Source organism: Eucalyptus grandis, chromosome 5 (assembly GCF_016545825.1).
Source record: "Eucalyptus grandis isolate ANBG69807.140 chromosome 5, ASM1654582v1, whole genome shotgun sequence".
NCBI classification, from domain to species: Eukaryota; Viridiplantae; Streptophyta; class Magnoliopsida; order Myrtales; family Myrtaceae; genus Eucalyptus; species Eucalyptus grandis.
Genome location: NC_052616.1, coordinates 31,376,833 through 31,403,350, shown reverse-complemented (window position 1 = coordinate 31,403,350; position 26,518 = coordinate 31,376,833). Strand labels below are relative to the sequence as shown.

General features: G+C 38.0%; 2 protein-coding genes across 4 annotated transcripts; one reads left to right on the top strand and one right to left on the bottom strand.

Annotated features, from left to right (window-relative positions):
• The first annotated feature begins 4,091 nt into the window (after positions 1-4,091).
• On the top strand, positions 4,092-18,711 carry LOC104444866 (solanesyl diphosphate synthase 3, chloroplastic/mitochondrial). Of its 2 annotated transcripts, none has more exons than XM_010058638.3 (12): positions 4,092-4,417; positions 5,053-5,139; positions 6,921-7,001; positions 7,104-7,175; positions 8,923-9,054; positions 9,746-9,832; positions 10,235-10,306; positions 11,124-11,209; positions 15,799-15,931; positions 16,573-16,662; positions 17,420-17,518; positions 18,278-18,457. In XM_010058638.3, exons 1-12 carry the CDS (start codon positions 4,283-4,285, stop codon positions 18,455-18,457), a joined length of 1,254 nt encoding a protein of 417 aa, XP_010056940.2. In that variant the 5' UTR covers positions 4,092-4,282. The 2 variants fall into 2 exon arrangements, with proteins under 2 accessions (XP_010056940.2, XP_039169099.1); XM_039313165.1 differs by having other exon boundaries at positions 4,094-4,417; positions 5,053-5,142; positions 18,278-18,711.
• Positions 18,712-20,137: 1,426 nt separating this feature from the next.
• On the bottom strand, positions 20,138-25,539 carry LOC104444868 (pentatricopeptide repeat-containing protein At1g09900). 2 transcript variants are annotated; one of them, XM_010058639.3, is made up of 3 exons: positions 22,811-25,539; positions 21,920-22,035; positions 20,138-20,708 (listed from the first exon to the last, which is right to left on the bottom strand). In XM_010058639.3, exon 1 carries the CDS (start codon positions 25,354-25,356, stop codon positions 22,951-22,953), a length of 2,406 nt encoding a protein of 801 aa, XP_010056941.2. In that variant the 5' UTR covers positions 25,357-25,539; the 3' UTR covers positions 20,138-20,708; positions 21,920-22,035; positions 22,811-22,950. The 2 variants fall into 2 exon arrangements, with proteins under 2 accessions (XP_010056941.2, XP_039168987.1); XM_039313053.1 differs by lacking the exon at positions 21,920-22,035.
• Positions 25,540-26,518: the final 979 nt, after the last annotated feature.

Sequence of the window (26,518 nt, the reverse complement as noted above, 5' to 3'; positions counted from 1 at the left end):
TTTAATATCTAGTGCTTTTATTTTTTGAAATAACTTTTAACTTGTAAATTTTTTAGTTCAAAAAAAGTTATTTAATGTTTCATATTTCTTTTTAGGATTTAAATGGGTCCCACCCATTTATTTCAGCACACGTTTTCTTCCCCCACCCCTACCCACCCCCTCGCCCGTCACTTTGCCCCGTGACAAGACAGGCTTGCAGTGCTATAAATTCGCCCAAAGGGCAAAACCCTAGTCACCTTATTTTTCCTCTCTCCTTTGCTCGGTCCTTTGCCTCCGTTCTTCCCTTTGCCGTCGACTTCATTCTTGAGCCAAGAACATTTAGACATCATCTTATTTTTCACCTTCTTCCTTCGAACCAAATCCGCCATCAACGTGTCCGAGCGTGTTGGACACGTGTCGGGGTGTCCGACACGACACGGAGGCCTTTTGAACGTGTCCGTGCTACCTAGTCTGTTACTTCATTCTTGAGCCAAGGACATTTAGACATCATCTTATTTTTTGATCACATGAGTAATAGTGATGTGTGCATTTTGTTGATTCAAAGCATTAATTGGCCGATATATTCACTAAATCTTTTTTTTGCTCTAATATTTATAATAATAAAAAATTAAGTATGCAAAGAGTAAGCGTAAGCAATCTACTCAACAATAATCTAGTGGCCACCCTTTCAACATGGAAGGAGGAGGTTAGGGGTTCGAATCCACATCTTCTCTGGGGGTTGGAGTGGGGATGATATAGTTTCAGGTGCAGGTTTGGAGATAGGGCAAAAGTCTGCAAAAGTCTAAAAATGAGAGTTAAAATAGGAATAAAGTAAGACCAACAAAAAAAATAAAAAATTCTACTCAACAACCTTCATTGCTATGATATATATCACGCCCTGAACTCCTGAGTGTGTGAACATCCTTCAACGGTCAATTAGTTGTGATGTTTTAGGACCCATCGCCAACCCATTCTTTTTATCTTTCAATTAAACCCAAGCGGAAGAATTTAATATAAACAACATCTTATCAAACAACAAACAACATGGATAATAAGAACACAATAAACATTCCAAAAACAACACTTTAATTTATAAATTGTTAATCCTAAGATATTTAATAATTACAAGCCTTGCTATGGCCACTTCCTACCAACCATCTCAAAAACCTACAGGGTCAAGTTTAACCTAAACTTTACTAACGACGAGGCCAACCAAACGTGACGCTAGGCACACCAGCGTCTTGGTCCATCGGGACCCCATACTGCATGTGACAGTTTTCCATATTACGGACTTGAAAATATTTAACAATAACAGGATGAGATATCAATCTCAGTGAGTTAACCGCCTAAGCCTCAATTAGGACGCAAGTTCGTCTCATAAGCAGCCTAAACATGCAACAGCATACAATCTTACCTCACCTTAACACACACCTGCATATTAGTACATCACATATACCAATATCGATGCAACAAGCATAGTCAATAATCAAAACACATAACTCCCATACACCAAGTATTCACACGGGTCTCAATTATAAGATAAAACTCGTTTTAGCTAGTCCTATACCATTCCTCACAGTTTTACCCCATAATCAAGCGCAATGCATTGCAATCATTTACATGTGTTTTGATTATTACAACCCCTCGAGCCACAGCCAACACACAAGTTGGTGGTCTTTCCGGCATGAACAGGCATTGTCCCGCCCCATCGGGCATGGCGTTGTTTAGAACCCCTACCTAGACAGTATTCCATAAAGGAGCGTTGGTCTAACTTCAATTGCAACTTGGCATCCGAAACCCCGAGCATTCAATAAACATCGGACATCGTCCCTTTGGCATTCTACTTGTCCTCTTACATAAACCACTGCAAGCATTCCTCTACGAACCGCTTCTCGGTATAGAATTTGCTATGCCATATTATCTCATAAATAGTAATAACTCATATATGCCACACATTAGTTTCTCAATTCATTAGGCTCTCACGCTTAATTACTTATGTAAAATTATAGTTAGGGCACTCGTTGATGGGAGAAAATACATTTACCAATAATTTATAAGGAACACTACCTCCAAAATCAATTGAATCGTGTAATTTTTACTTTTTGAAAAGTAAAGTGCATCGCTCAAATCGGAAGGGTGCAAAACGTAGGGGGAAATTATCATACAATGGTACGGTCTCCCTTGGAAGAGAGACGGTACCTTCTCTGCCTTTCATTCTCCCAAATCGTTCATCCGATTTCTTTAAGAAATTTGGAATGAAATCTCTTTTCTTGGGATTTCCTCTAATCCCTCTAAGCGAGCTTTCTTAAACGTGAGTATGATAAATAAATAAATAAATAAAAGTAGGAGAAATAGTAAATTTGAAGAAAACCCACAAAACATCCACAACAGTGCAAAAGTTATGGTTCATAACCACTTATTGAGCTGCCATATTTGCATTGACCAGTCATGACCTCAAGCTTTGCAACTCAAAAGCTGCCACAACCATGGTTGCTGCAAACTTAGAGCTTGAGTTTGTGGCTATGGCGGCTGCGATGGACCTCCATCTCTCTCTCAATTTTGTTTTCTATTATATTTTTTGACATGGTGCCTTTTCGGCTAATAATAATTTTCAACGAATCATAGCATAACACATGTATTTTGGTCAGTCTAGGTCATTAATTCTGCAATCCATGTCAACAAAAAATTGACCATTAAGAGAAAAGGTATAATGAAATGACTATACGTTGACATTAAGAAAGAAAGATGATTTTAATTTTCGGACAAAACAGAGGGACAATGGTAATATTACTTCTTGAAAAAAAAAAACGACCTTCATTCCACGTTATATATTGCTTTTTCATCTAAGTTCCATTGTTAAATTAATAAAGGTTAGCAAATATAATAATGTATATCTTTAGATTCCAACAAAAGTTCAATGGATTACCCATTCCTTTGAAATGGAAATTGCCGTCCACAGGCCACCATCATCCCCATTTGGCTAACATTTCCCGAACGAAAATTGCAAATGTTCATAGTGATATTTAGGTAATTTTCTTTTGAAAAAAGAAGAAATAGTCTAAAAATTTCATGGAATTGAGTTCTAAAACTTTTCAAGAGCGTAATTAAGTCATAAACTTGTCACAAAAGTACAATTAAATTTCAAAACTTTCAAAAAGCGTAATCAAGTCCGAAAACTTGTCAAATTAATCCAATCAAATCATTTTATTATGATTTGATTGGATCAAGCTAGTCAAGGATAGAGTGCTCACTTTTAAGAATGTCCCTACTACCCCGAGGAACAAAAGACTTCAAAGAGGTTGGGGCTTTGATCCCTCGGTCTTCATCCAGTAGCCTCGGTTTCTGCAAGCTTCTTGGGTTGTGCTACCGCTTCCTTGCCTCCTTTGGCTCTCCATACTTTGACCTTCTTTTTTGTTGTGTGTCGAGGTTCGGTGGAGCCGTTTTGTGTTTGATGCCTTTGCATAGGTTGGTTTCCTTTGGTCTTTCTTGCCCTTGCGGCTTTGTTTCGGCTCCCTTTCGCTCTTTCTGTCTTACAGTTAGAGTCCAAAGCTCAATATATATTCTTACCTTTTACAAAAAAAAAAAAATCATTTTGTTATAGCACTTTTTGAAAGTTTTAGAATAAAATCATTTCGTTGATTGCACTTTTTGAAAGTTTTGAAATTTGATTACACTTTCGTGATAAGTTTTAAGATATCATTGCACTTTTTGAAAAATTTTAAAATTTAATTACACTTTCGTGACATATTTCAGAACTCTTAATGCACTTATCTCAAATATTAATCACCAAATTTTTCTCATTCCCAATCTCTACATGCTGTACTAAATTATTTCAATATTCGAATTTACACTGGACTATAACTTTTTGGGATTAGTTTTAATTTGAACTTATGTATCTCTTTACGTGAAACAGAAGTTTTCCTTCTGGAAAAAAAAAAGAAAAAGACAAAAAAATTTCTCCCTCCCACAGGTCAACATTGAAGTGTGGACAGCAAAATCCATTCCATTTTACCTTAATTTTTTCTCCCAAGAATTTTGGAAATTCGGTCCATCTTTGCCTTCGATAGTAATAATGCGATTCGCCTCCTTCCATAATCACGTGGGCTTTTTTGTAACGTTAATAATAAGCCGTGCTTACGGATGGCTGTGCTTCGGCCGTCGTGTCGTCACCGCTGCGAACCAGAGAACAAGTTTTAGTCGGTCGGCGGCTTTGACCATTCTCTCTCTCTCTCTCTCTCTCTCTCTCTCTTCTTTCTGCGCTGTTCTTCCTCTGCTCTCCTCGCGAAGCCTAGAGCGTTGAGCGATGGCGTTCCCTCGTGGGTTGTGCACGGTTTCGAGGCTCGCGCGGCGAGGCTTCAATGGGTACCGCCGGCTTCCTTCTTCGGACCATCGGCTTCCCGCCCTGATTCAGACCCACTTCGCCGGCTCTCCTATGACGGTGCGTCCTCGTTCGCGGGTCGTTTCTTTTTTCTTTTCCGATTGGTCGTACGCGTGGGAGCATTTGCGAGGGGGAGTGCTGAGCTTGCCAATCTTATTGGGGGGATTGGAGAGCTGGGGTGAAATGGTGATCTGGGTACTCGCTCTTTGTGTTCGACGTATTGTCTGAGAGTTTGTTGCATTGGTACGATCGCGGTGGGAGGCAGTGCGACAATGACTTGTTCGGTTAAGCTTTTCTCTAAGATTATTCAGCTGATTTTGGAGTGTAAGGCAGTTGCTGCCGTTTTGGTGACTCAACAGGAATTGTTTCGTTTGTTGTGAGGCAAAGCAGCGTCACGAACATCCATTAGTGTTTGCTGAGATTGCTCGATAATTGGTTTTGCATTCTGGATTATCATTGCGGGGGTTGGGGGTTGGGTTGTTGCAGAGCAGCACGGGAGGGGTCTCCAGAATGAGTGTTTTAGGCGGTGGTGCTGTGGCAAATGAAGCACAATGGTTGTTTTTTGGGGGGTAGTTTCTCCATTGCTAAAGGAGGACATTTAACAAACCATTAACTATTAAAAAGTCAAACTCCAACTTTTAATCTTATTTCTGGGGAATCTATTTTTTTGAGTCATATTTTCTTTGTGACAATAGGTGTTGGGCTGCAAAGATATCTACTCATGGTGTTTACCTTCCTCATATAGTATCAGACATCAGATTCATCATCAAACAGCGGTTGAGGTAGTCGTGCTGTCTTCTGTTATTTATTTTTCTACATATTTCAGCACAATGTCGCTTTCAATATTGTTTGATTAAATGTACATTTACGATTGAAATAGTGCTGGAGGGAGTATGTGTATGTGTGTGTTTTTTTTCCCCATTTGTTTATTGGTTTAGCTTCTGCTTGTGGCATTGCTATGAATATGAAATTCTTCTAGTCAAATGATTTATTATTAATCTCATTAGGGATGATCAGTTTTGTTGGGTTGTCAGGCTTGATGTAGCATCACCTTTTTTTGTCCTTTAATGAAAGCTTTCTTTGTGTTGCTTATAGTTTCCCTTTCAGTTAATTTGTATCGAACTTTAGACTTTTATTATTGGGTTTAACATATAAATTTTTCCTCCTTGACATTTCAAACAAGTTGATATTCTTCTGTGCACAATCGTCCAATCTATTTATTCTGTCCATGATCAGTTGTGCTAAGTGTGCACCTTTTGTCTTGTGGTCATCACTATGAAAGCTTGTTTTCAGTTGTTGTGTTTTGAGGTGGCATGGGATATTGTGCTTGTAACTTATTTTTGGTGAATTAAAGTTTTTTTCTTTCCATAGCATGGTGATGAGTCTTGACCTTTGTGATACTTATATGTAATCACGTATAGCTGTACATACTCTAAAGAGCTTTTCATATAATTTCAGTTTCGCTTATTCTGAATTTTGTTGCTTTCTTTTACTTCATTGCATACATCATCATTCCTTGATTGTAATTTCAAATCAATTTTCTTGTGGGCGATGTCATTCCATGATGTATAACAGTCTCCTTGATGGGATCCTTCTTCAGCTTCTTTGAGTTGAATATTTTGTAGATTGATTGAGAAAACAATATCTTAATTGGGTATTCCCCTCCACTGTCTCTTTTCCTTTTTGGTCTTTTTTAAATGTAAGAGACCGCTGGTCAATGTACTGCAACTTACTGGCACAAATACATGATGGCTGAAGACTAAATTATATGGCCACATTTTACTAGAAAAGCTGGTGAATCTGCATCACGTTAAGGGATTATGCTGCAAACACATGCACATGCGTGTATGTGATATGGATCTGAATCTGTTTATAGGGACACGTGGCCCTGTATTAATATCAATATAGCATGCTTAATCTACTGTTTAAATTTGCTAATGGCAATTTTTGGTTTGACACATAAGAGTGGGCATTAGATGATGAAGCTATAAAGTGTGGGATTTGTAGCCTTACCATTTACTTTCACTAAGGAGATGCAACAAAATCATGGAGACATGTGGGAAATCTTAGTCTGACTACTCACAATATTTTCAATGTATATGTTGAAAATGTGTAGCATTTCTTGATCCAAATCCTAGGAGTTCTTGACAGTGAAGTACTCATCTGAGTAAGCTTTTCGGAGAAATCAGCTTGAGATATCTTATATACGAAATAAAATTGAAAATTAGTTGAATCTTATTTTGTTGGCTAATGCAGTTTCTCTTTAAATATTTGAGCATCCATCATAATTCTTCCTTATTCCATCATATGTCCGGTGTGGCATGGCTTCCTATTTTCCTCTAGCATTGCTGTTGTGGCGAATAATGTCCTTTTGTGTTGAGGTCATTTTTTGTAGCCATTCTGATGTTTGTGAATTTTCTATTTACTATTCACATATTTGATCAATCTCACAATTATATTTTCCCATTGCCTTACTCTTGGTAATTTTTATAAGGATTAACATCTTGTCGTGTATGGTTTGCTTTGCATTTTATATTCTTACATTCTCTGCTGCTTCTTTCAGGAACAACTTGACCCATTCTCACTTGTTGCAGATGAGCTATCTGTACTTGCTAACAAATTGCGATCAATGGTTATTGCTGAGGTACCAATATTTGCTTTCTTCTCTTTTGTTTCATTATGAAGTAGGAATGCTTTGAATGCTTTTCTCCTTAATAATCTAACAGTGGGAAAATTGATTCTTTAGGTCCCAAAACTTGCCTCGGCTGCTGAATATTTTTTTAAATTGGGTGTGGAAGGGAAAAGGTTTCGCCCTACAGTACGTCCTATGACTTCTACTTTTTAATATCATACTTCTTGTTTGAGGAAAATGTTGGCATGTTTCTTTATGTGAGGCTTCCCTTCTGAAGCCATTTCATACAGGGGTGGTGCCCACTACCTCATTGGGACCTCTTAACAGATTTTGCTAATCATTAGACTAAAGACCTTGTCTTTATTGTTTCAGAATATTAGAAGTTTGGAGTTTGCCTATTGCTTTTATTGCATTGTGATGTTATAATTCATTGATGTATTAACTATGCTGAATGTTCATGCTTTTGCAAGGTTTGCGTTGCAGACCTTTGACTGATAAGTGTGTTCTTAAGCTGTGATGCAACCACTATTTTTGTTCTGCCGATCCACACCATTAAGTTCACAGTATGGGAGTGTTTGAGGTGTGATGTTGAGTCGGGAGAAAATGTGTTGAGGATAACCAAGATTTGCTTGCCTGAGAACTGTGATATTAAGAAATATTAATAAATCATTGTCATCCGGCTTGTTTGCTCTGAGAGGCTTTAAAGGGGAGAAGGAATTGTAGCTAAAGTCCTAAATGTTTTGTATAGAGTGGGTTCAATTTTTAATTTGAAATTCATGCAATTAAGTCCTCTTGACTGGTGTATCTAATTGACGGAGATTCAACCCATCAGCAAAACCAAGACGGTTCCTATTATACCCTTGTAAAAAGGCATATTGATCTTGGTGAGTATTCATCGTATGGCTTGGTTATGAGATCGATTAAAAGACAAGACTCAAGTCTTATGTAGATTTGAGGAAAATTGACTTTTGTGAAGAACCTGCAGACCGACCTTCAAATCTCAAATTTAATCACCAAAGTTGAACAAAGTTCTTATTGATCAATCATTGGTTCTTAAAACCATACATAAGGTTGCTCTTGAGTATTCAATTTAGTTATTCAATAAGTTTTATTCATTTATTGAATGAGAATTTGATTTTCAAACTCCAGGGTTTAGCTAACCTGAATCTATCTCCTGTTCTTTTGGTTTTTTATTATTTTATTGTAATTAGAGGCATGTGTCTTATTATTTAATGATCTTCCTTATTCGTGGATGATAAATTGATTTGATTAAGCTTTTTTGGTTTAAATTAAAATGGAGGACTAGTTTTTGATTTCATGTAAAAACGACTTCTTGACTTCACATAGATTTTGAATTTGGTTTGCAATGGTAACTGATAATCAAGTCATACCTGATTATGGTCGAGTCATGCTTTATTTTGTGAAAATTGAATATTGTCCAAAATTCTGGTGTCTACAGTGGCCATTTTAGGACTTGGTTGTACATCAAAAGGATTGGAATTTGATTTGAAATATTTATGAATTGATTGCACTCTGTATAAACCTTTTATTGCTTTTGGTGTAATTTCGCATTAAGGAGATAGACACCCTTCCTAAGCCAAATAATAATTTGTTGAATGTCAGGACATATTAATAATAGCATAGGGCCCATGAACTATTGTGGTACTTGTGGAACTAACAGCTTTTAGACGATGCTTTGAGTCATATTGGAACTCAAGTTCCTCTTTTCTAATGTTTAAATCTTTGGTTTTAATTGGTTGTTGTGCATGTGGATTTCAATTTCTTTATCATTTTCCATGATTTGATTTCTTTTTCCATACTTTCAGGTGCTGATTTATTTTGTAGAGAGACAAAGTTAGGTTTCTAGTGATGTACATACTTCTTATATTTTGGATTCCACCTTCTCTTGAGTTTTGTCTTTTATCTGGCACAGGTTTTACTTTTAATGGCTAGTGCTTTGCATATGCCTCTGCCAGAACCAAGTGATGGTAGTGTAGGAGATGCTGTGTCTTTGGAACTACGTACAAGACAGCAGTGCATAGCTGAGATCACAGAGATGATTCATGTGAGTTAGTTTTTCATCTTCCTGTTAAATGTGCCTTTTTTCTGTGTCTGTGGAATCAAAGGAGTAGGAAATAACAGGTTGTTGCTGCATTTGCATATGAATTAAGTTAAATTATTCTCTTATATCTTTTTTTTTTCCTTTCTTTTAACATTTAAGCATCTAAATTGCTGGTCCTGTGACCTTGGAAACATATTATACAGTAGATGGTGGAGAAAATTTGTCTTTTGAGTGATCCACAAAGGCTATTACCAGATGAAGTTGTTCTTTAAATGATGTCCATGATGCTACTTTCTCATTTGCCTACAGCTTTCTTTGAACACTAGATTAATATATCTGAGCTCTCCCCAAACTCACCACCACCATAACTTGCCCACCAACCAAGAAAGAAAGTCTGTTGTCAGTAAATAGAAGTAAATATAATGAATAAGACATTGTGAAGCAAGTATATAAAATAAGAGATGATTCCGTGTAAGTTAGGAAGTTCAATTTCACACTTAAATATAGAAAGAAAGGAAAGGCAACAGACCCTGCACATATGTATAGCATGTTTCATAGTACCAGTAATGCAGAATAAGGATTACATCTCTTTTGCTGTACAGTGTCATAGAGTCAAATAACGTTTCTCATAAGTTCCCCCTATTATGGAACCTTTGATTTCTTGATTAATGCACATGTTATCTGTTTCCCTTAGGTCGCAAGCCTTCTTCATGATGATGTCTTGGATGATGCAGACACAAGACGTGGTATTGGTTCATTAAATTTTATCATGGGAAACAAGGTGCTCATACATCTCCACCATCTTCAGGAACATTGCTGGTTCTTATATTTGTTATATGACTAGATTCTGTTCATGATTTTTGTATTTATGTATGTATGTATGTATGTATGTAAGTAAGTAAGTAAGTAAGTAAGTAAGTAAGTATTGTACTCCAAACTTGGTGTTTACCAGTAATGGGCGGAGAAATTTTTCTTCTTTTACATAGACACAATGCCTGCACCTAATGCCTGCACCTTTGTGCCTCGATTTTCTTTCACACAGGAGAAGAAGTTTTTTGTCTTACCATACTGTTCCGCTTTATGAAGAAGATGCATTGTGAAGATTTATGACTTCATTGTGGTCCTTATAGATGATAGTATATCAAAACAACTAGACGTCAACAATATTTTGTTTGCTATGCAGTTGGCAGTTTTAGCTGGGGATTTTCTCCTTTCTCGAGCTTGTGTGGCACTTGCATCCTTGAAAAACACAGAGGTATGTGTGGATTTCAGTTTGATTTGACATGATTCTGTATTGATATTTAATGATAGTCTTTGTTTCAGTAATGAACACTACATGATAGGACTTATTTTGTCTAGCCCATAAAAAAAGACATACTTTGGGTACTGGATACTAGGCTCTTCTTTTGTCATTTAGTTGTAAATTGTGGATGCAGCAATCTCAAAATCTAGGTATATATTTACTATCTAGAGTGTGTCGAGTTCTGTTTTTTCCCTCCTCTGCAAGATCATGGTTCCCTAATTTTGTGTGGACATTCAAGCTTAGGCTTTTTGGACATCAGGTCCTCTTGCTTGTAGAGCGATAGATGCAATTTCTTATGATGGCTCAGGATATTCAAATGAGTCTCGCAAATGTTTGTTCTGTATTTGCGCAAACTGCCCTTGTTTAGGATTGACAAGGAGATCCAGCATCCTCCTTTCTCTTCCTCTTTTGCACTGAAATTTTGTCCACTATTTCACATCCCATTTGACAAAAATAGTAAAATTCAAATTCTGAGCAGAGAGCGCTTTTCCAACGCAGCTCTAGCTGCCTTTTTTCTTTTCTTTGTATCAATCTACTAAATTAAGAAAGACCAGATGAGTTCTGGAGGATAATCCCCTAAAGTGTCTTCTCTATTCATGGAGTTTATGACTCCTAAATAAATCTTGCTTCATTTTCCTTCCATTTTTCTGTTCCTTAAAGATTTCAATCATTAAGAAGTGTAGAGTTTATGTGGTATCACTGGGATTGCAATGCCATACCTTGAGCAGCATAAAAAGGTCATATTCTTATTAGATTGCCCTATTTGTAGGTTGTATCATTGTTAGCAACAGTAGTAGAGCATCTTGTTACTGGTGAAACTATGCAAATGACCTCATCGTCTGATCAGCACTGTAGGTATGCTTCTGTTTTATCTTTGGTGCACTTTTAGTTTTCACAGACTGGTGCAGAGGTGATGTGTATTCTTCCCTTTGCGCCCTAGACATGACAATGGATGCATTTATATCTCAAACATCTATGTGTTTTATGGACATTTTTTTTCTGTGTCATGGCTGCATCCTTTTGTGCTGTTCTATTGCTTCCTGAATCAATTTTTGTTCTGGTTCTCTATGGTGCTATACATTATAGCATATGACTGATCAGTTTATTTTATTCCTTTCATCAATAGCTAAGCATGTTTTTAGCAATGAATATGTCTGTTTTCTGGAAACTAGCTTTTGGGCCCATGCTACACATGGGTTCCTTCTCAATATAATTTGTTAGAATTTAATTACCATCCATTAGTAGTGGCCAAAGATACAATCATGATATATGCTAATTAGTGATTATTAAACCGATCTTACTTTTTTGCATACAACTTTCATGTTTTGATGTAAACAAGTTTTAAAAGTTATAGATGTTTAGAAAATTAATAAGACAAAGCACATAGCATATTCTATCCAAAAACATGATGCGTCTATCCAATATTCAAGTAAATGCTTCAGTGTATTAACTTGTAGTGTAGTCTACAACGATATATTGATTGATACATACCTTTCTACAATGGATAATTGTAAAAGAAACTTGGGATGAATTTTATATTTGTGTTTCATTTGACCTTACCTTTAACATATTATATTTAAGTTTTATCTGATATTGTATACTGTTTATATTTAGAGACATAGAAATCCCAGTATTTAAGATGATCATGAAGTAGTTTCTACAAGTTAAATTCAACATATATGTTCAACATATGAGATGGAACATTGAGATCTCTCACAAGCTATCCCTAGTTCCCAAGCACTCCATTGCCATGCTCCCCATAACAGAATATTGCTTTCTCATCCAAATGTGGGACTTCACCTTCATGACATTAAATTGTTAACCAAAAGTGAAATTCACAAAAGGGTTGGATACTCTTCTATTTAATTAAGTACATGAGCTATGCAAAGTATATATTTTCAAGTCCATGCTCAACTTGATTTGATGCTCAAGCTATTCAAAATTGACTTACACCTAAAGTCATCAAGTCTTGTTCAAGTAATTTTTGAGTAGGTGGACTCATTTATACCTCTAATGCTCATGATCATAAACATAAGCTAGCTCTACAAATCACAATATAGTTGGCGCACAAAAAGTAGTAATCTGAAGTATACTTCCCAATTAAATCAGAATACTGTTCTCATCCCATTGAAATGAAATATTAAGTATTTAAGATCATGCCAACTTCTTTTAGTTAATAACTCAAATCAGGATAATATTAAAATTGGCACATTTAATGTCTGAAATTTTTCTTGGTATTTTATTGACTGAACTAAATGTAATTTAGACAAATATATATGATCTATTAGGATATTTTAGGAAATATATTTCACTTATCATGAATTTCATAACTAATTAAGAAATACATTAACTAAAAAGGACTAATTGAAAACTGAAAACGCCACTGAAAAAAAGGTTATAAACTTACCCAAGTCTTCTTAATAAAGATCCAAATTTAGTGGGTGGCCTCACTACAAAGTTATGTCAGAAATGTGTCTTGTACAAGGAGACTCACCAAAATGCCCTTCTTTATGCTTTAAATGACAAAACTATCCAAGAGCGTAGGAAATGAGAAATAATCAGAGACTGTTTATAGATTGTACAGAAAGAAAGTGAGCATTTTGAAGACCTTGAAAAATTTTAAAGCGGATAAGAACAGTGTCGAAAGAGAATCAACTGGTTTACCTATGTGCTCGGGCGAGGAGTGGCAATGGCACTTCTATCTAGGAAGTCCAGCAGGGTGCATGAGGTCAGGCGTACGCCTTCTACCACATTTTGTGCTTTCTTCATCAGACACAAGCTTAACTTGTCACCTGATGAAGATAAATGGATTTCACTTAAGTCAATTGGCTTTTCCTGTGAAAGTCTAATTGATCCTTTTATTTATGGCGGTGTTGAAAGTCCACCATTTTCAAGACTAGAAGTACTTTTCAGATTCTCAGAGCAGAGCAGCACCTGCAAATTTTTCATAATTGTCACTGTTAGCTACACTCAGGCCAGTGTACCAGTACCAGCTCTGTGCATGTGCGCCTTTGGAAGCACATGTATGAGATTGAGCTCTACATTTTACTATGTCTAATTTCTCTCTTTCAATTCATCTTTTCTTATCTGTCTCTGACTCAATCATCTAGAGTGCATGCTCTTCTTGATCACCATTTTTTCCTTATTTATGTGGCTTGAACCCTCGATGTCTATTTTTGTCAAATACTAATGCTACTTCCCTATTTTGTGTTTTTGCACCCTACTTTACTGGGGTGTGCCCTTTTTTTCCCGCCTTTGCCTTGTGCATTTTTGAGTGCCACCTCAAGTGTGCTTTTTGCCTTTGCCCACACTGGATAAGATCTCTAGGACCCCACAAAGAGAACCACTTTCTAGAGAAGAAAAAAGGTGTACTTATGCTGGTTTGAAGTTTGTTTCCTAATATTGCCATCTACTTTCTTGTCAAGAGAGGTGCTAAGTTCCAAGGACGTCTCTTCACAAAACTTCCAGAGAGTCCAGTAATAAGGTTCCAATATGTAAAGGATTGTATGTGAAGCTGCAAAGTGGCCTTTGATTAACAGTGGCTACTATATATGCTGTTATAATGTTGCATATTTCCCAGATTTAGTATATGCAAAGAAATTTCTTAACCTGACTACTGATACTTAAGTTGTTTAGAGAGGCTGTTGTTTCTTTTTTAGTTAAAGCAGTTTCCTAGGGGACTCTATCTCTGTATGCACTTCGAGGTAAACATGGTCTCACTATCCTAAATATCAAAGGAAGATTCAACTTGCAAAATGTCTTCCTGGGGATGAATGAAATTATCCACTTTTTGGTTTAAATTTAATAAGGTATAGTTGGAATGAAGTCTGATTACCTGGTCTTGTGAATCCGCACGAAATCAAGGATCAGCAGCAAAAATCAATATAAAGAGATGGGGCAGTTTGAGGGAAGTGTGTCACTTGGAAATTGTACACCAGCTTAGTACTAATAAAAGTGGCAAAATGACGTTGGAAGTTAGTAATTGTCCTCCAATTCCATGTTATGATGGCGCCTCAAGTATCTCATCCACCAAGAACCACCTACAACAGCAGAATTAAGCTGCATCCTCTAGCTATCGTTTCACTTAATCATCTATTAGCTTTCTCTTTGAAGATTTGGCTTTACTTTTCATGCTGCTATAGGAGGCCTCCATAGAACCATTCCTTGTTTGTATTGAGCCACTTCCAAGGTCAAAATTTCATCCTGTGACCATGTTTTTACCGTTATGTAAAGTTTAATTTTCTGATTCAGGAAGGTTATGATCCATGAGATGTTCATGAGCATTATACATCCAAAGTTATTGTTTAGGGGTAATTCCATTTCTGGTCCTATGGCTTAGGTGGATTGTGTAATCCAAGTCCTGTAACTCTTAATTCATGCAATCGAGGTCCTGGAACTTCAGTCCATTTTTCAATGCAGTCCTCTGATGACCTGAGATCAGAAACTTCAATCAAATCGATGACACGGGCTTGTACATACAAAAAAGAAATGATGTGGAGAGTATGAGATCCATGTTGACTAACATCACTCAATGTGGACTATTTTCTTGAGAGAGGGTGATGCATCATAAAAGGTCCACAAAGTAAAACCCATATAAAAAAATAAAATCAAAAATCAAAAAGCACAGAAATGTGCTTGAAAGTGGAGAAAACATATGGGGTTTAGTTTGAGAAGATGAATCTTGAAATTTCCTTTGATCAGTGAAGGTAATCCCACTGAGCTTGAAATAACCCAAGAATTTAGGATGGATTAAAGGAGAAATAGTCCTAGGAGAGAGAGCAGGAGGATGAGAGGCCTGTGTTGCTCTTGTTGCTGCTCTTAAACCAGTCCTCTGGGGATGTGGTCAACGAGTTGTATGGACACTTCTCTTTCTGCTACGTACTCGTCGCCTTCTTCGTCTTCTTGGTGGTTTTGACTCGTGTTTTGGGTCAATTTCTATGAGCTGGTGAAACAACAGCAGAACAGCATTTTCTAGGAGAGCCTTGGTGTAATTTTAAGCTCAATCTTCACTGGTTGAAGTCAATTTCAAAATTCATCTTCCCCAATTAAATCAATGATGGTTGCTCTGTTTTCAAGCACATTTCTGAGCTTTTTAATTTTTTTGGGTTTTGCTGTGTGGACTTCATGATATATCACCCAAAGAATACACATCCAGTGATGTTTGTCCACATGGATTTGCACTTTGTATGTCATTTTCTGGAGAAAGATGAAAGTCCATGACATCAATTTTATTGGATTTTGTGATCTCCTGTCGCAAGAGGACTACACTGAACAATTGACTAAAATTACAGGACTTGATTGCACAATGCACCTAAGTAATAGGACCAAAAAATGGGAATATACCTATTGTTTGATTGCAGAGTGATCATTCTACTGTTTGTCTCGTTTGGAGTCCATTGTCCCTCCTTGTAGTTGATGTGAGATAAATTGCTCATTGTGTGCAGCATGGAATATTATATGCAGAAGACATATTACAAGACAGCATCATTGATTTCAAACAGCTGTAAGGCTATTGCTATTCTTGCTGGACAAACAACAGAAGTTGCCATGCTGGCTTACGAGTATGGCAGAAACCTGGTTTGTCCTCTACCATAAGCTTAATTTGTAGACTTCTAAATTTATAGATGTTGTATTGGTAACAACTGCAGTTGATTACCTTATAGGTACTCCTTCTCGTTAGTCATAACTGGAAAATGCAAAGATGGCATTACCTTATAATATAGTTTAAAGCACTTGGTGAGATGTCTTCATTAGTTGATCTCATATGGGAGGCAGCAAAATATATCTACAAAATCATATATATACGGCGCCTGTCTAAAGTGATATCCAATCTAAGTGATAGCATGCCAATTAATAAGGAAAACAATCCAAATTTTGAGCTTTTATCACATTTGGACTAGTTCTTAGCTTATTGTAATGTAATGGTAATTATGTAGGATGATAAATGGCTAATTCTCTTTACATAAATTGAGATCAGCAGTTGCCCAACTGGCCTTGGTTTAGTTGGTTTAAGTATCAATTCTTAAATCTGCTTGTAAATCCTTTATCTTTGATCACGTTGAGAATGCTTTATGTTCGAATAATAAGTATTTCTAGAATATGCTTCAATATCAACCAACATTCACGTTGCCTAGAAATACCTTATAAATAGGAAATAGGCACATAACAGTTTAGTTTCCTCATTATTCGAATTTCTCATTTGTCTTTTCTGTTCCCAGGGTTTGGCATTTCAATTGATAGACGATGTTCTGGATTTCACTGGGACATCAGCATCCTTGGGGAAGGGTTCTCTATCTGACATCCGCCATGTACGCTGTGGTCATTGTGAAACTTCATGGTTCTAGGATTGAACTGGATGGAGCAGTCACTTTTTGTGCTATTATACTTATTAGATAGATTGCTTTGTTATTATCCCAGAAAATCTGATACTAGTTCAGCAGATGATATTTTATCTGCTAGTAAATCTTATGCTTGAATATATTTAGTAATCGCATCATGCATCCATTCATAGTCTTTCTGCTCTGTTCAAAACAACCCTGGGGCAATAGTAGGAGGAAACAATTTTTCATAACTGGTAATAGTTTCCTAATGTCATCTAAACTAATTGAGAAGCAGTTTTGCAATATTTTATTGGTATCATTTGCCGAATTCTTTGGTAGGAGACAAAGATGTCTCTGGAATATTTTCCTGGATAGTATGTCGCTATCGTGTGATTGCATTTGACTAAATGAGGTCTTGATTTCTGTACACATTGCTGGGTACTTGAACAGCTCTAGAACTATATCTGCTATATTTATAAATGTCTGGTTGAGTTGTTTGCCTAATTTTAGTTTGATCTTCCTATTTGACTGGGTTGCATCATTTTTTGTTCTCATGTTGATATATCAATAGCTACAAGATCAATAGCTACAAGATTTTAGTGTGGAAGAATTCTTCTTGGTTGTATTTAAGTGGCGTGCTTGCCAATTGTCCAAACCAAACATAACATGCCTTACTCTTATTCTGAATTTGTGCATTAGTAGATAAGAATGTCCATGACAACTGAAATTTCTATTATTTGTACAGGGAATTGTGACAGCTCCTATGTTGTTTGCCATGGAGGAATTTCCTCAGTTACGCACAGTTGTTGACCGGGGCTTTGATGACCCAGCAAATGTTGATCTTGTAAGTGACACTTATTGTCAATCAACTAGCTAATTGAGCAATCTCAGATCTAGAGTGGATGCATTTTCACGTCATTTTCTTGTGACTGCTAGGACAATATCAGCCTTTTGAGCTGGCTAGGTTAGTAATGGCAGCTTTTTTCAATGCTAAAAGCATGAATAGCATAATTAGGAGGAGGAAAAAAGAGAGCACTTGAATTGGATGTCATTACTAGTAAGATAGGGTTGAGGCTTTCAATGGAGCACAGGTTACAATCCTAGTGTAGTGGTTAATTATTTTTTATTATATTTTAAATTGCATTTTTTTTGTCCTTAAGGCTTTGAGATTGTCTATTCAAGTGCTGTTCATCTTTTTTTTCTTGGCTCTCAAGGGCTACTCTGTGGCATGAGCAAAGTTTGACTGAGAAGCAAGCTAAAAAGCACTTCCCATTTGCATAAATGACCTAATGGGGAAATTTATGTCCTCATTTGTCATTGCAATGAAGACAGATTGGTTAAACTCAGGATTTAGTTGGTGCCACTTCCTCCTCAATCAAGCTCTTTTGTGATACCTATCTTGGTCAACTAACTAATATTCTTTACCACGTAGTTGGTGTCACATGCAATAAAAAGTGCTGAGCATTTTAAGGGTCCCTTGGAATGTTTCAAACCTAGCGATATTTTTCCCCTCCCATCTGCAGAATATGTTCTGATCGGTGGATTTGGTGTGAGATGAAATGGTTACAAGTGTAGTTGACCCTTTTTTTTTCTGAAATTGCAGGCTCTTGAGTATCTTGGAAGGAGTCGTGGAATACAGAGGGCAAGGGAACTAGCCAAAAAGCATGCAGAACTTGCCGCTACAGCAATTGATTCTCTTCCCGAGAGCGACGATGAGGACGTCCGGAAATCAAGGCGAGCACTCGTGGACCTCACACATATAGTCATTACAAGAAACAAATGATGCAGGGGGCTCACTCTTCGTTCAATAACAAACACGTCATAGAGGAGGTTTTGATCTTTTTGTAATCATTCCTTGAAAGGTGGGGGGTAATTTTGCCCTCTTTATCAATATTCCTTTAATTTATCCAATGTGTTCCAATAATCATCTGAATAGGAAGTTGTTCATTGTATAATAGACCCCAATTAGATAGTAGGATTTGAATTTCGTATATTGTAAGCTCCCTTTTATCATTTGCTGTTTTCTATGCTCTTTTACCCGCATGTGCATGGCTTCCGTCAGTCTCTAAGCTAACATAAAGATAGTCGAGTCCGTTAATAAGTGGCTGAGTAGTCAATTTTCGAACGCGGCGCCTCTACTGTTGGCAAACGCGGCTTCAATTCAGTTTCTTGATTCAGCACAACTGAGAGGAAAAGAATGATAGTTGAACATGGATGCCAGTGAGAAACGTCGCTCACCCTCATCTGCCTGTTTAACTGTGAGTTGGTACTGTATGTCCTGACTTACTTTTGCCTAATCGTTTGCTGTTATCTATCTGGAGTGTCCCACTTGCTTTTGGCCTAATCGTTGGCTTGCCGTAAGTGCAATGACCAGCAATGTTTGTGGCGTAGCATACGGGGGGAACGAACTCTGCTGTTTCTGCAAACGGTAGAACTCGGATTGTGGGTTGCAGGATTGAGAGAGTTGCAAGCACATTGAGACAAGGGGCGCGAGTCGTGGGCCCATGGCCATGGGTGGTGAGGGTCGCGATCCTTTTCTGCCCTGAGTAGCGAAGGTCGCCACCCTCGAGAGCGACGGTCGACCCTATCTAGAGATGACGCCACCTGCTCTCACCTAGCCTTCCCTCTCTCGTTTCTTCTTTGCTTTTCTTTTTTAAAATTTCACGAATTTACTGTCTCTTGATTCTGTTGTTGCTTACTATGTAGGACGTGATAAGTTACGGCATTCTAATTTTCAAGGACCAATTGAAGAAAAAATTCTGATAATTCTAGATTGAACTTTTGGCAAAAGTGCAAGATCAAGGTGCCTTATTCCCCAGTGTCAAACTATCCTGAGATATGAGATTCCAAATGCAACCATGTCGGAATATTAGTTGGAATCTCTCTATTTGAGATTTTTGACTGCTCTTTGGTTAGTTTACTGTCAAATATTTATGCATTTTCGTAATCCCTTAGCGGAGGATTGCGCGAGGTGACGAGAAGCCCATATTAAGGTGTTTGATAGAGAATTAAGAAGATAAATAAGAAATTCAAAGAAATGGAACCGAAGAATTGATAGATCTATTTTGCCCTCCTACATTGAATCCCTTATGAATTAATGGATGTAAATGGCATATCAGCGAAAGCAAATTTGCATTCGCGCTAAAGAAATCAAGTTTTTCTTTCTATATATGGGGCTTGTGCAGCAGTACACTGACTTCAGACCATTAGTGACGGCAATGAGACCTTCTAATCCGTTAGGATGCATTTGCAGGCCCTCCATTTTTTTTTTCTTTTTGGAAAAAATATAAGAAGACGTCAGATTAAGAACATATTGCAACTATTCACATCAGTTCCAACTGCAAAATGCTGCAGAAAGACATTGACTTATGCCAATTCTCAGCCAATGTAATCTCTCTCTCTCTCTCTCTCTCTCTCTCTCTCTCACACACACACACACACACACACACACACACATTTATTTGCACGATTTGCACTGACATCATATTATTTCAAGCGATAATAATGAATTCCCAAAAGCAGTATGCTTCAGTCAATTAAATAATCAGTTGCTTCTGAAAATTACATGTACCCGCACAATAGTCCTGCATGGTCTGTCTTCAAATTCATCAGTTTGTCTTGCAAAAGAGTGCCAAACATTGCATTGAGCTTGAACCTCGTGAAGTATCGCTCTGAAGTAGCTTCTGCATATCGGTTTAGGCAGAAACAAATCGAAATCCTCTCTCCCTTGATTGGTCCAAGCCCCAGATCCAGACAGTGGCAATTGTAAAGGTTTTCTTCTGCTGCAGAAAATTATCGGAGACATGAAAAATACCCCAGTTTCTGATTGCCTGCATTGCAAAGGCTAGGAAAATGTTGCCAATCGTATCTCCAGCTGTAATGACTGGAGAAGACCTGACTGGAAATTGTGATTCAGGATTTTGAATCATCAATTTCGAGTGCATGTGACTCATCAAGATGTGAAAAATTCACCTATCCTGCCCATTCTTGAACCTGAGTAGCCGTCAAACTGGATACAAATTCACTAGAAGTTCCTACACGTAAAGCCAAAGGTAGATCAGTTAAGATGTTTGAGTAGCAAATTAGTGACCATATGACAAATTATGACATGATGATGACTTATAAATATTTATATTCACCACAATTCACCATATAGGTCCCCATTGACCACCTCTCCTTGAGAGAAAAAATCAATCTCCACCACCACAAAAAAAAAAAAGAGCATGTAAGATCCTTGTAAAAAGGAGGGTAATCGTATCTGTTAGCTCATGACGTTAATTAGTGAACAAAAGAAACACAACGCAAAAAATATTTTGATTGGCTTTGATAAATTGGAGTATCAGGCTGTAGCAAAACTAAAGCCTGGTGTCTAATGGCCTTCATAATGTAGCACCAAAGGCAGGTGTATGACTTTTGCATTGACCAAAAAAGAGCTAAGATAAATGTCACCATTCAGATTTTAGGCCATCTTCAAGCACTCTAATCTGAGTCACAGACCAAAAGAATTAAAACCCCTTAATGTCGGATGAAATGTTTGAAAGTAAATGCATCAAGATATCTGTTGTATGCTCACATGAATTTTTTAATGAAAAAACACCACCCCTCAAACTTCCTGCAGCTCCTTTTCTATTAAGCCCAAAGAAATTCATTGATAGATAGCTCAATATGTAAATCAGAGTTGAATCAGTAGCATGTTATTCTAGCAATGATTTCAACTACTTCATGATGCTTAACTAAAAAAAGCATTGTCGTCCGATCAGGCAAATCAGCAAGTAATGCAAGAAGGTAATGCTCATGCTCATAACTAACTACACCTAGCTGCTGTTGAAGCTCCATGTAGAAATAGGTAAGACTTTGGTCAGAGTAGAAAGAGCAGCTGAGCTTTTAGTTGAAAGTAAAGCAGCAACAACCAATTTCTGATTAGGTTCCCCTGCAAGGATGGGAAGCTATACACTATAATGTGAAGAGCTATCCGATTCAAGTCATCATCTTAAGAGTCGAGGTTGAGAACTTACGTTAGACTCTACTGTATATTATGCAAGATTCAAACAAAGAATGGTAGTATCATAATGAAAAATAATTCCAGTCAATCTGATTTTGGGTCTGTAAAATTAATTCCTTTATTTAGATCAGAGGAAGAGATTTGAGTTGATCACACAATAGACAAATAACAAGCTGACAAAGGGGTAGATTTAAAAATTATTTCAACCCCACATTGGTATCATCCTACAAGTCTAGTGCTTACATGTTAACCAACATAACCTTCTCTCGGCCAGAAACAGGAAGACAATCATGACAGCCACTGGCTACATCTCACTTTCTGTACTTCTGTTCTTGCATCAAGTCTGAACAGGCATCCTCCTATATAAAAGTAGAAGCAGCTCAGAACAAAGCATACCTTCTATACACCATGTTTCTGTAAACAGTTCATCATCATTATCTATGCAGCCATCATTATTTTTCTGTATGCAAAGAACTGATTATGACAATAAAGATGGTATGATATTAACAGTCCAACATTATACAATGACCTAAATGATATGGGAAACAGGACCATAGAAAAGCTTAGAGAAGGTATGCTACATGTTAAGGCATGGGCCAATCAAATAACATCACTTCTTATTTAGGCAGTCATCACTACCAACTTAAGTCCCCCAAACAATCTCTCCTTGCACCATCATTTGTCTACTCTGGATCAGCATAGTAAAGTTCCAAGTTGTCACTGCATCAGAACAGCACCTAACTACTCCATCCTATGTCCTAGTATCCCATTGATGACACCAATCCTCGAATGATGCACAAACAATATTTAGAACCATACTTCCAGGTTGAGGTCATTATGTCCAAGCGAGTTCTAGCTTTAGTAAATCCAGAAAAACATACAAAATAAGCCCCTACATGGCTAGCTAGATAGCATGATGATGGGATGGTTGAGGGGTTTGCTTGTTAATTACAAACTTGTGTCAAATGACGGTCTATATAGGAACATATAACCAGGTCCAGATATGATACATAAATTAGGGTGGAAATCCCCCAAATAGGCTGCTAGACAGCATAATTAACAGAATGCCATGAGTAAAAACATTCAGTAATCCTTTAATGGAGAAAAAAGAGTAAAGGTGATAGAAAGTTCTACCATATTTCAGAGGAAAAGACAGATAATTTCATGGACATATCATGCTCCAAGCCCATAAGAAGAAAGGTGATAGTAGAGAAAGTGGGAGGTATCAACTGCATTTTAATGTAGAAGGATGCTTCACAGGATTGGTATTGTTTTCAACTCTGAGGCATAATGTGTCCACGTTCCACAAAGAGTAACATAAGCTTATCCGCCTCCTCCAGTTTCCCTTCTGACATAAGTCCTTTGGTCACTCTCTCACACAGTTTTAAATCAGGAATCATATTCCGCTGAAACATTTTGCATGCAACTTTGTATGCTGACAGAGGGATCCCCTTGCTCAAATAACTCTCCATTAAGACATGGCATGTATTGCCATCAATACGAGAGGCTGTTCTCAGAACCTTATTCAGAAGTTTTTCCGCTGCCACTAAGTTTCCAAAATAACAAAGCTTCTCAATGACTTGATTGTATGCTGTTTTGAACTTTTGCCTCAAAAGCATCTTTTCCAACAGCTTTAACAAATCTTCCACCTGACCCCTTTCACAATAACGGTGTATGACTGTCCTGTATGTAACCGGAGTAGGAAGCAAACCCTTCTTCAGCATCTTCATCATAAGGTCAGTTGCCTCTTCAATTCTTCCCTTCTTCCCCAGTGCATCTATTAGTGTCGTATATGTGAATACATCAGCATGTCTGTTGCTGAGGTACATGTCATCGAGCAAAGATAGAGCCGCGTCCAAATTATCTGTCTGACAGTACCCATGAATAACTGTGGTAAAGTTCACAACATTAACAGCACACCCTTTCTTCAGACATTCTTCCATGAACCTTTTAGCCTCGTCCACTTTTCCCTTCTCGCAGAGAGACTGAAGAAGTAAGTTAATTTCAACAGGAGTAGGAAAGAATCCCTTCTTCACCATCTCTAGAGCTACCTCACCAGCCTCTGACAACTTTCCCTCCCTGCACAGCCCATGCATCACCACACTGTAAGTAATGGCATTAGGACTCCACCAGTCCTCTTCACTCGTGTTCATCATTTCTCTAGCTTCTGAAGACTTACCACTTCGACAGAGACCAGTTAACAAGGCTGTATAAGATACAGTATTTGGCTTGCAGCCATGCCTTTCCATTTGCTTCAGCAGCTTTCTAGCTTGATCTACTTTACCTACTCGACAAAACCCATCAAGCACAGCAGTATATGTCACCACATCTGGGGTACAACCCTTCGAGAACATCTCATTCACTATTTCCTTTGCCTTATCTAGATTCCCCTCCTTACAAAATGAATGGACTATGGCACTATGCCCTATTTTATCAATCTGAAAGCCTCTCTGTTCTGCTTCCCTCAAAAATTCAAGAGCCTCATCTCCATGGCCATGCTTGGCAAGCACATGGACTAGATGATCATAAGTAACCTGATCCGGTAATAAATTACTGTCCCTTACCATTTTCTGCAACATCTCCCTCACTTCTTCAACCCTTTTTTCTTTACATAGAAAATCCATGACAGTATAGTAACTGATCTTATCTGGCGGACAACCCTTTGCAGGCATTCCATCGAGCAGCTCAATGGCATCCTCAACACAATGTAAATCACAGTAACCCATGATTAAACTATTATAAGTAACCACATTTGGCATAATTCCAACGAGTTGCATTCTCTCCATGAACTTAAATGCCTTTTCAAGCCTGTTGGCCCTTATGAGGACATTCATCGCCACATTGCATATTGATAAATTAGGTTCAACACCTGCCTTCTGCATCAACGTCAGAACCTGCAAGGCACGCCTTAACTGGCCCGCCCTACTGTAGGACAGCATGAGATATCCAAAAGCTTCAGGCTCACGCACAATCTGCCTTCGGTGCATGAGCCGGATAATTCTCCTAGCGCCTTGGCACAATTTGGTCTTGCTCAAGATCCCCAACATCGTATAATACACAATAGGATCATGCCAGTACCGCCACTGCCGATCAGCCCAGTAGAAGAACATCAAGGCGACCCGCTCATCCTCCTGCGCCCGAAGCACGGCGCACACCTGCCTCGGCTTGAGGCTCCTCAACAGATGCCTCAACTCACCTTCAAAGTTCGGGTTCCAAACCGACCGAAGCTGAACCAGCCTACAAACTTCCCTCACCAAAGGGTGTCTCAGTTCATCTCCACATTCCTCAACGCTTCGAACGCAATCACTCCGCCCGTTCTTCAAACCGAGCGGTTTCACCAACGGCAGACCATCATCCTCCTCCGAACCGGCACTCTCCTCGGCCTCGTCGCCGCTCGACTCTTCCCCTACCCGAAAACTACCGAAGAAGCCGGGCTCAGCCTCATATCCACAGTCACCTGGCGTGCGCGCGGCACTTTCGCGACCCATCCTTTCGAACGAGTCGAACCCATCAAAACCATCCTTTCCCGGAGGCCGTGCAGCAGGAGCCCGACCGGAAACGAGAGCAGAAGCAGCAGGAGTTTCGGGCGAGGTCGGTGCACGGGCCAATGGGCGGGCCCGGAAACGACCTCGGCGTGCGAGAGAGCGACCCGCGAGACGGGAACGATTCCCGGGCAGCATCCTCTGACCCCTGTTCACGCGAACCGCCACGCCGGAACATTTTCGATGCTACCGCAGGTGCGCTTCGTTCGTCGGGATCCCATCAGGGGAACTGCTCCGGCGAGTGCTTTCGCCGGCGGTTGTTTCTACTCGAGCTCTTGTGGAACGGAAGATATCGTGGACAAGAAGAGCCTCGTCGGCGCCCAATCGAATGTCCTTGAGTGCCACGTCCAAATAGAATCGACAATTTGAGTGTTATTTTCGATAAATCATTTTTGGTAAATCGTCCCACATATTTTTTTATTGTTTTTATTCTGATGTGAATTTTTTTTTTTTTTTTTTCTTTTGGGTGCCGATGTCAATCGTTGGTGACCTTTGCCGGCACACAAAAAAGGCAAAGAAAAAAATAAAAATAGAAAATTCATAAAAATAAAAAGTTATTCACGTGAATGTCATTGATGGCACGTAAAAACGACTGGCCTCGACATTAGATTTTCTGACAAGACAAATTATAATGACACTTAACTAATCAATTTTTCAAATTTGTAGCATTAAGGCACTAAAACGATTATTGCACAAATGTTATGATACTCTTGCTGATTTTATTTCAAAGCTGTTGGGATGAAGGCTTATGTGTATACACTTAATGAATTCAAAAACTACTTAATCATTTATTAATGTTAATAAATATTAAAAGGACATTAGACAAATAACTAAATAAAAAAATACTGCAATTCTCAACGCCATGATTATTTTTGTGATATTCGTAATTAATACTTTGAATAATGAATAGTTTCTCATTTAGGATAATGCCCCCAGGAAGATTACTGCCCACGTTAAAGTTACCGAGCACCACAAAAGTTACTTATCGTTTATCAAAGTTCTTTTTTTCTTGCAGTAAGAGTTGCCAATATACTCAAAGCTATTTTGATACGTACAAAATATAAGTAATTGCTTTGCAAATCACATGTAGCTCGATCATTGCTCCCTGCCTCTTAGGATCTTTCCTAATTTTAGACTTCATTTGTTTCACGAAAAATAACTTTTTAAAAAAGGTTATTTAAATTTTTCGATATTCTATATGAGGAAAAATAAACTAGTAAAGGAAAACATTTTTTGTCAATAAAAAAAAAAAACACTTTCAAAAGTGAGAAAAATGTATTCCACTTTAAAACAGAAATTC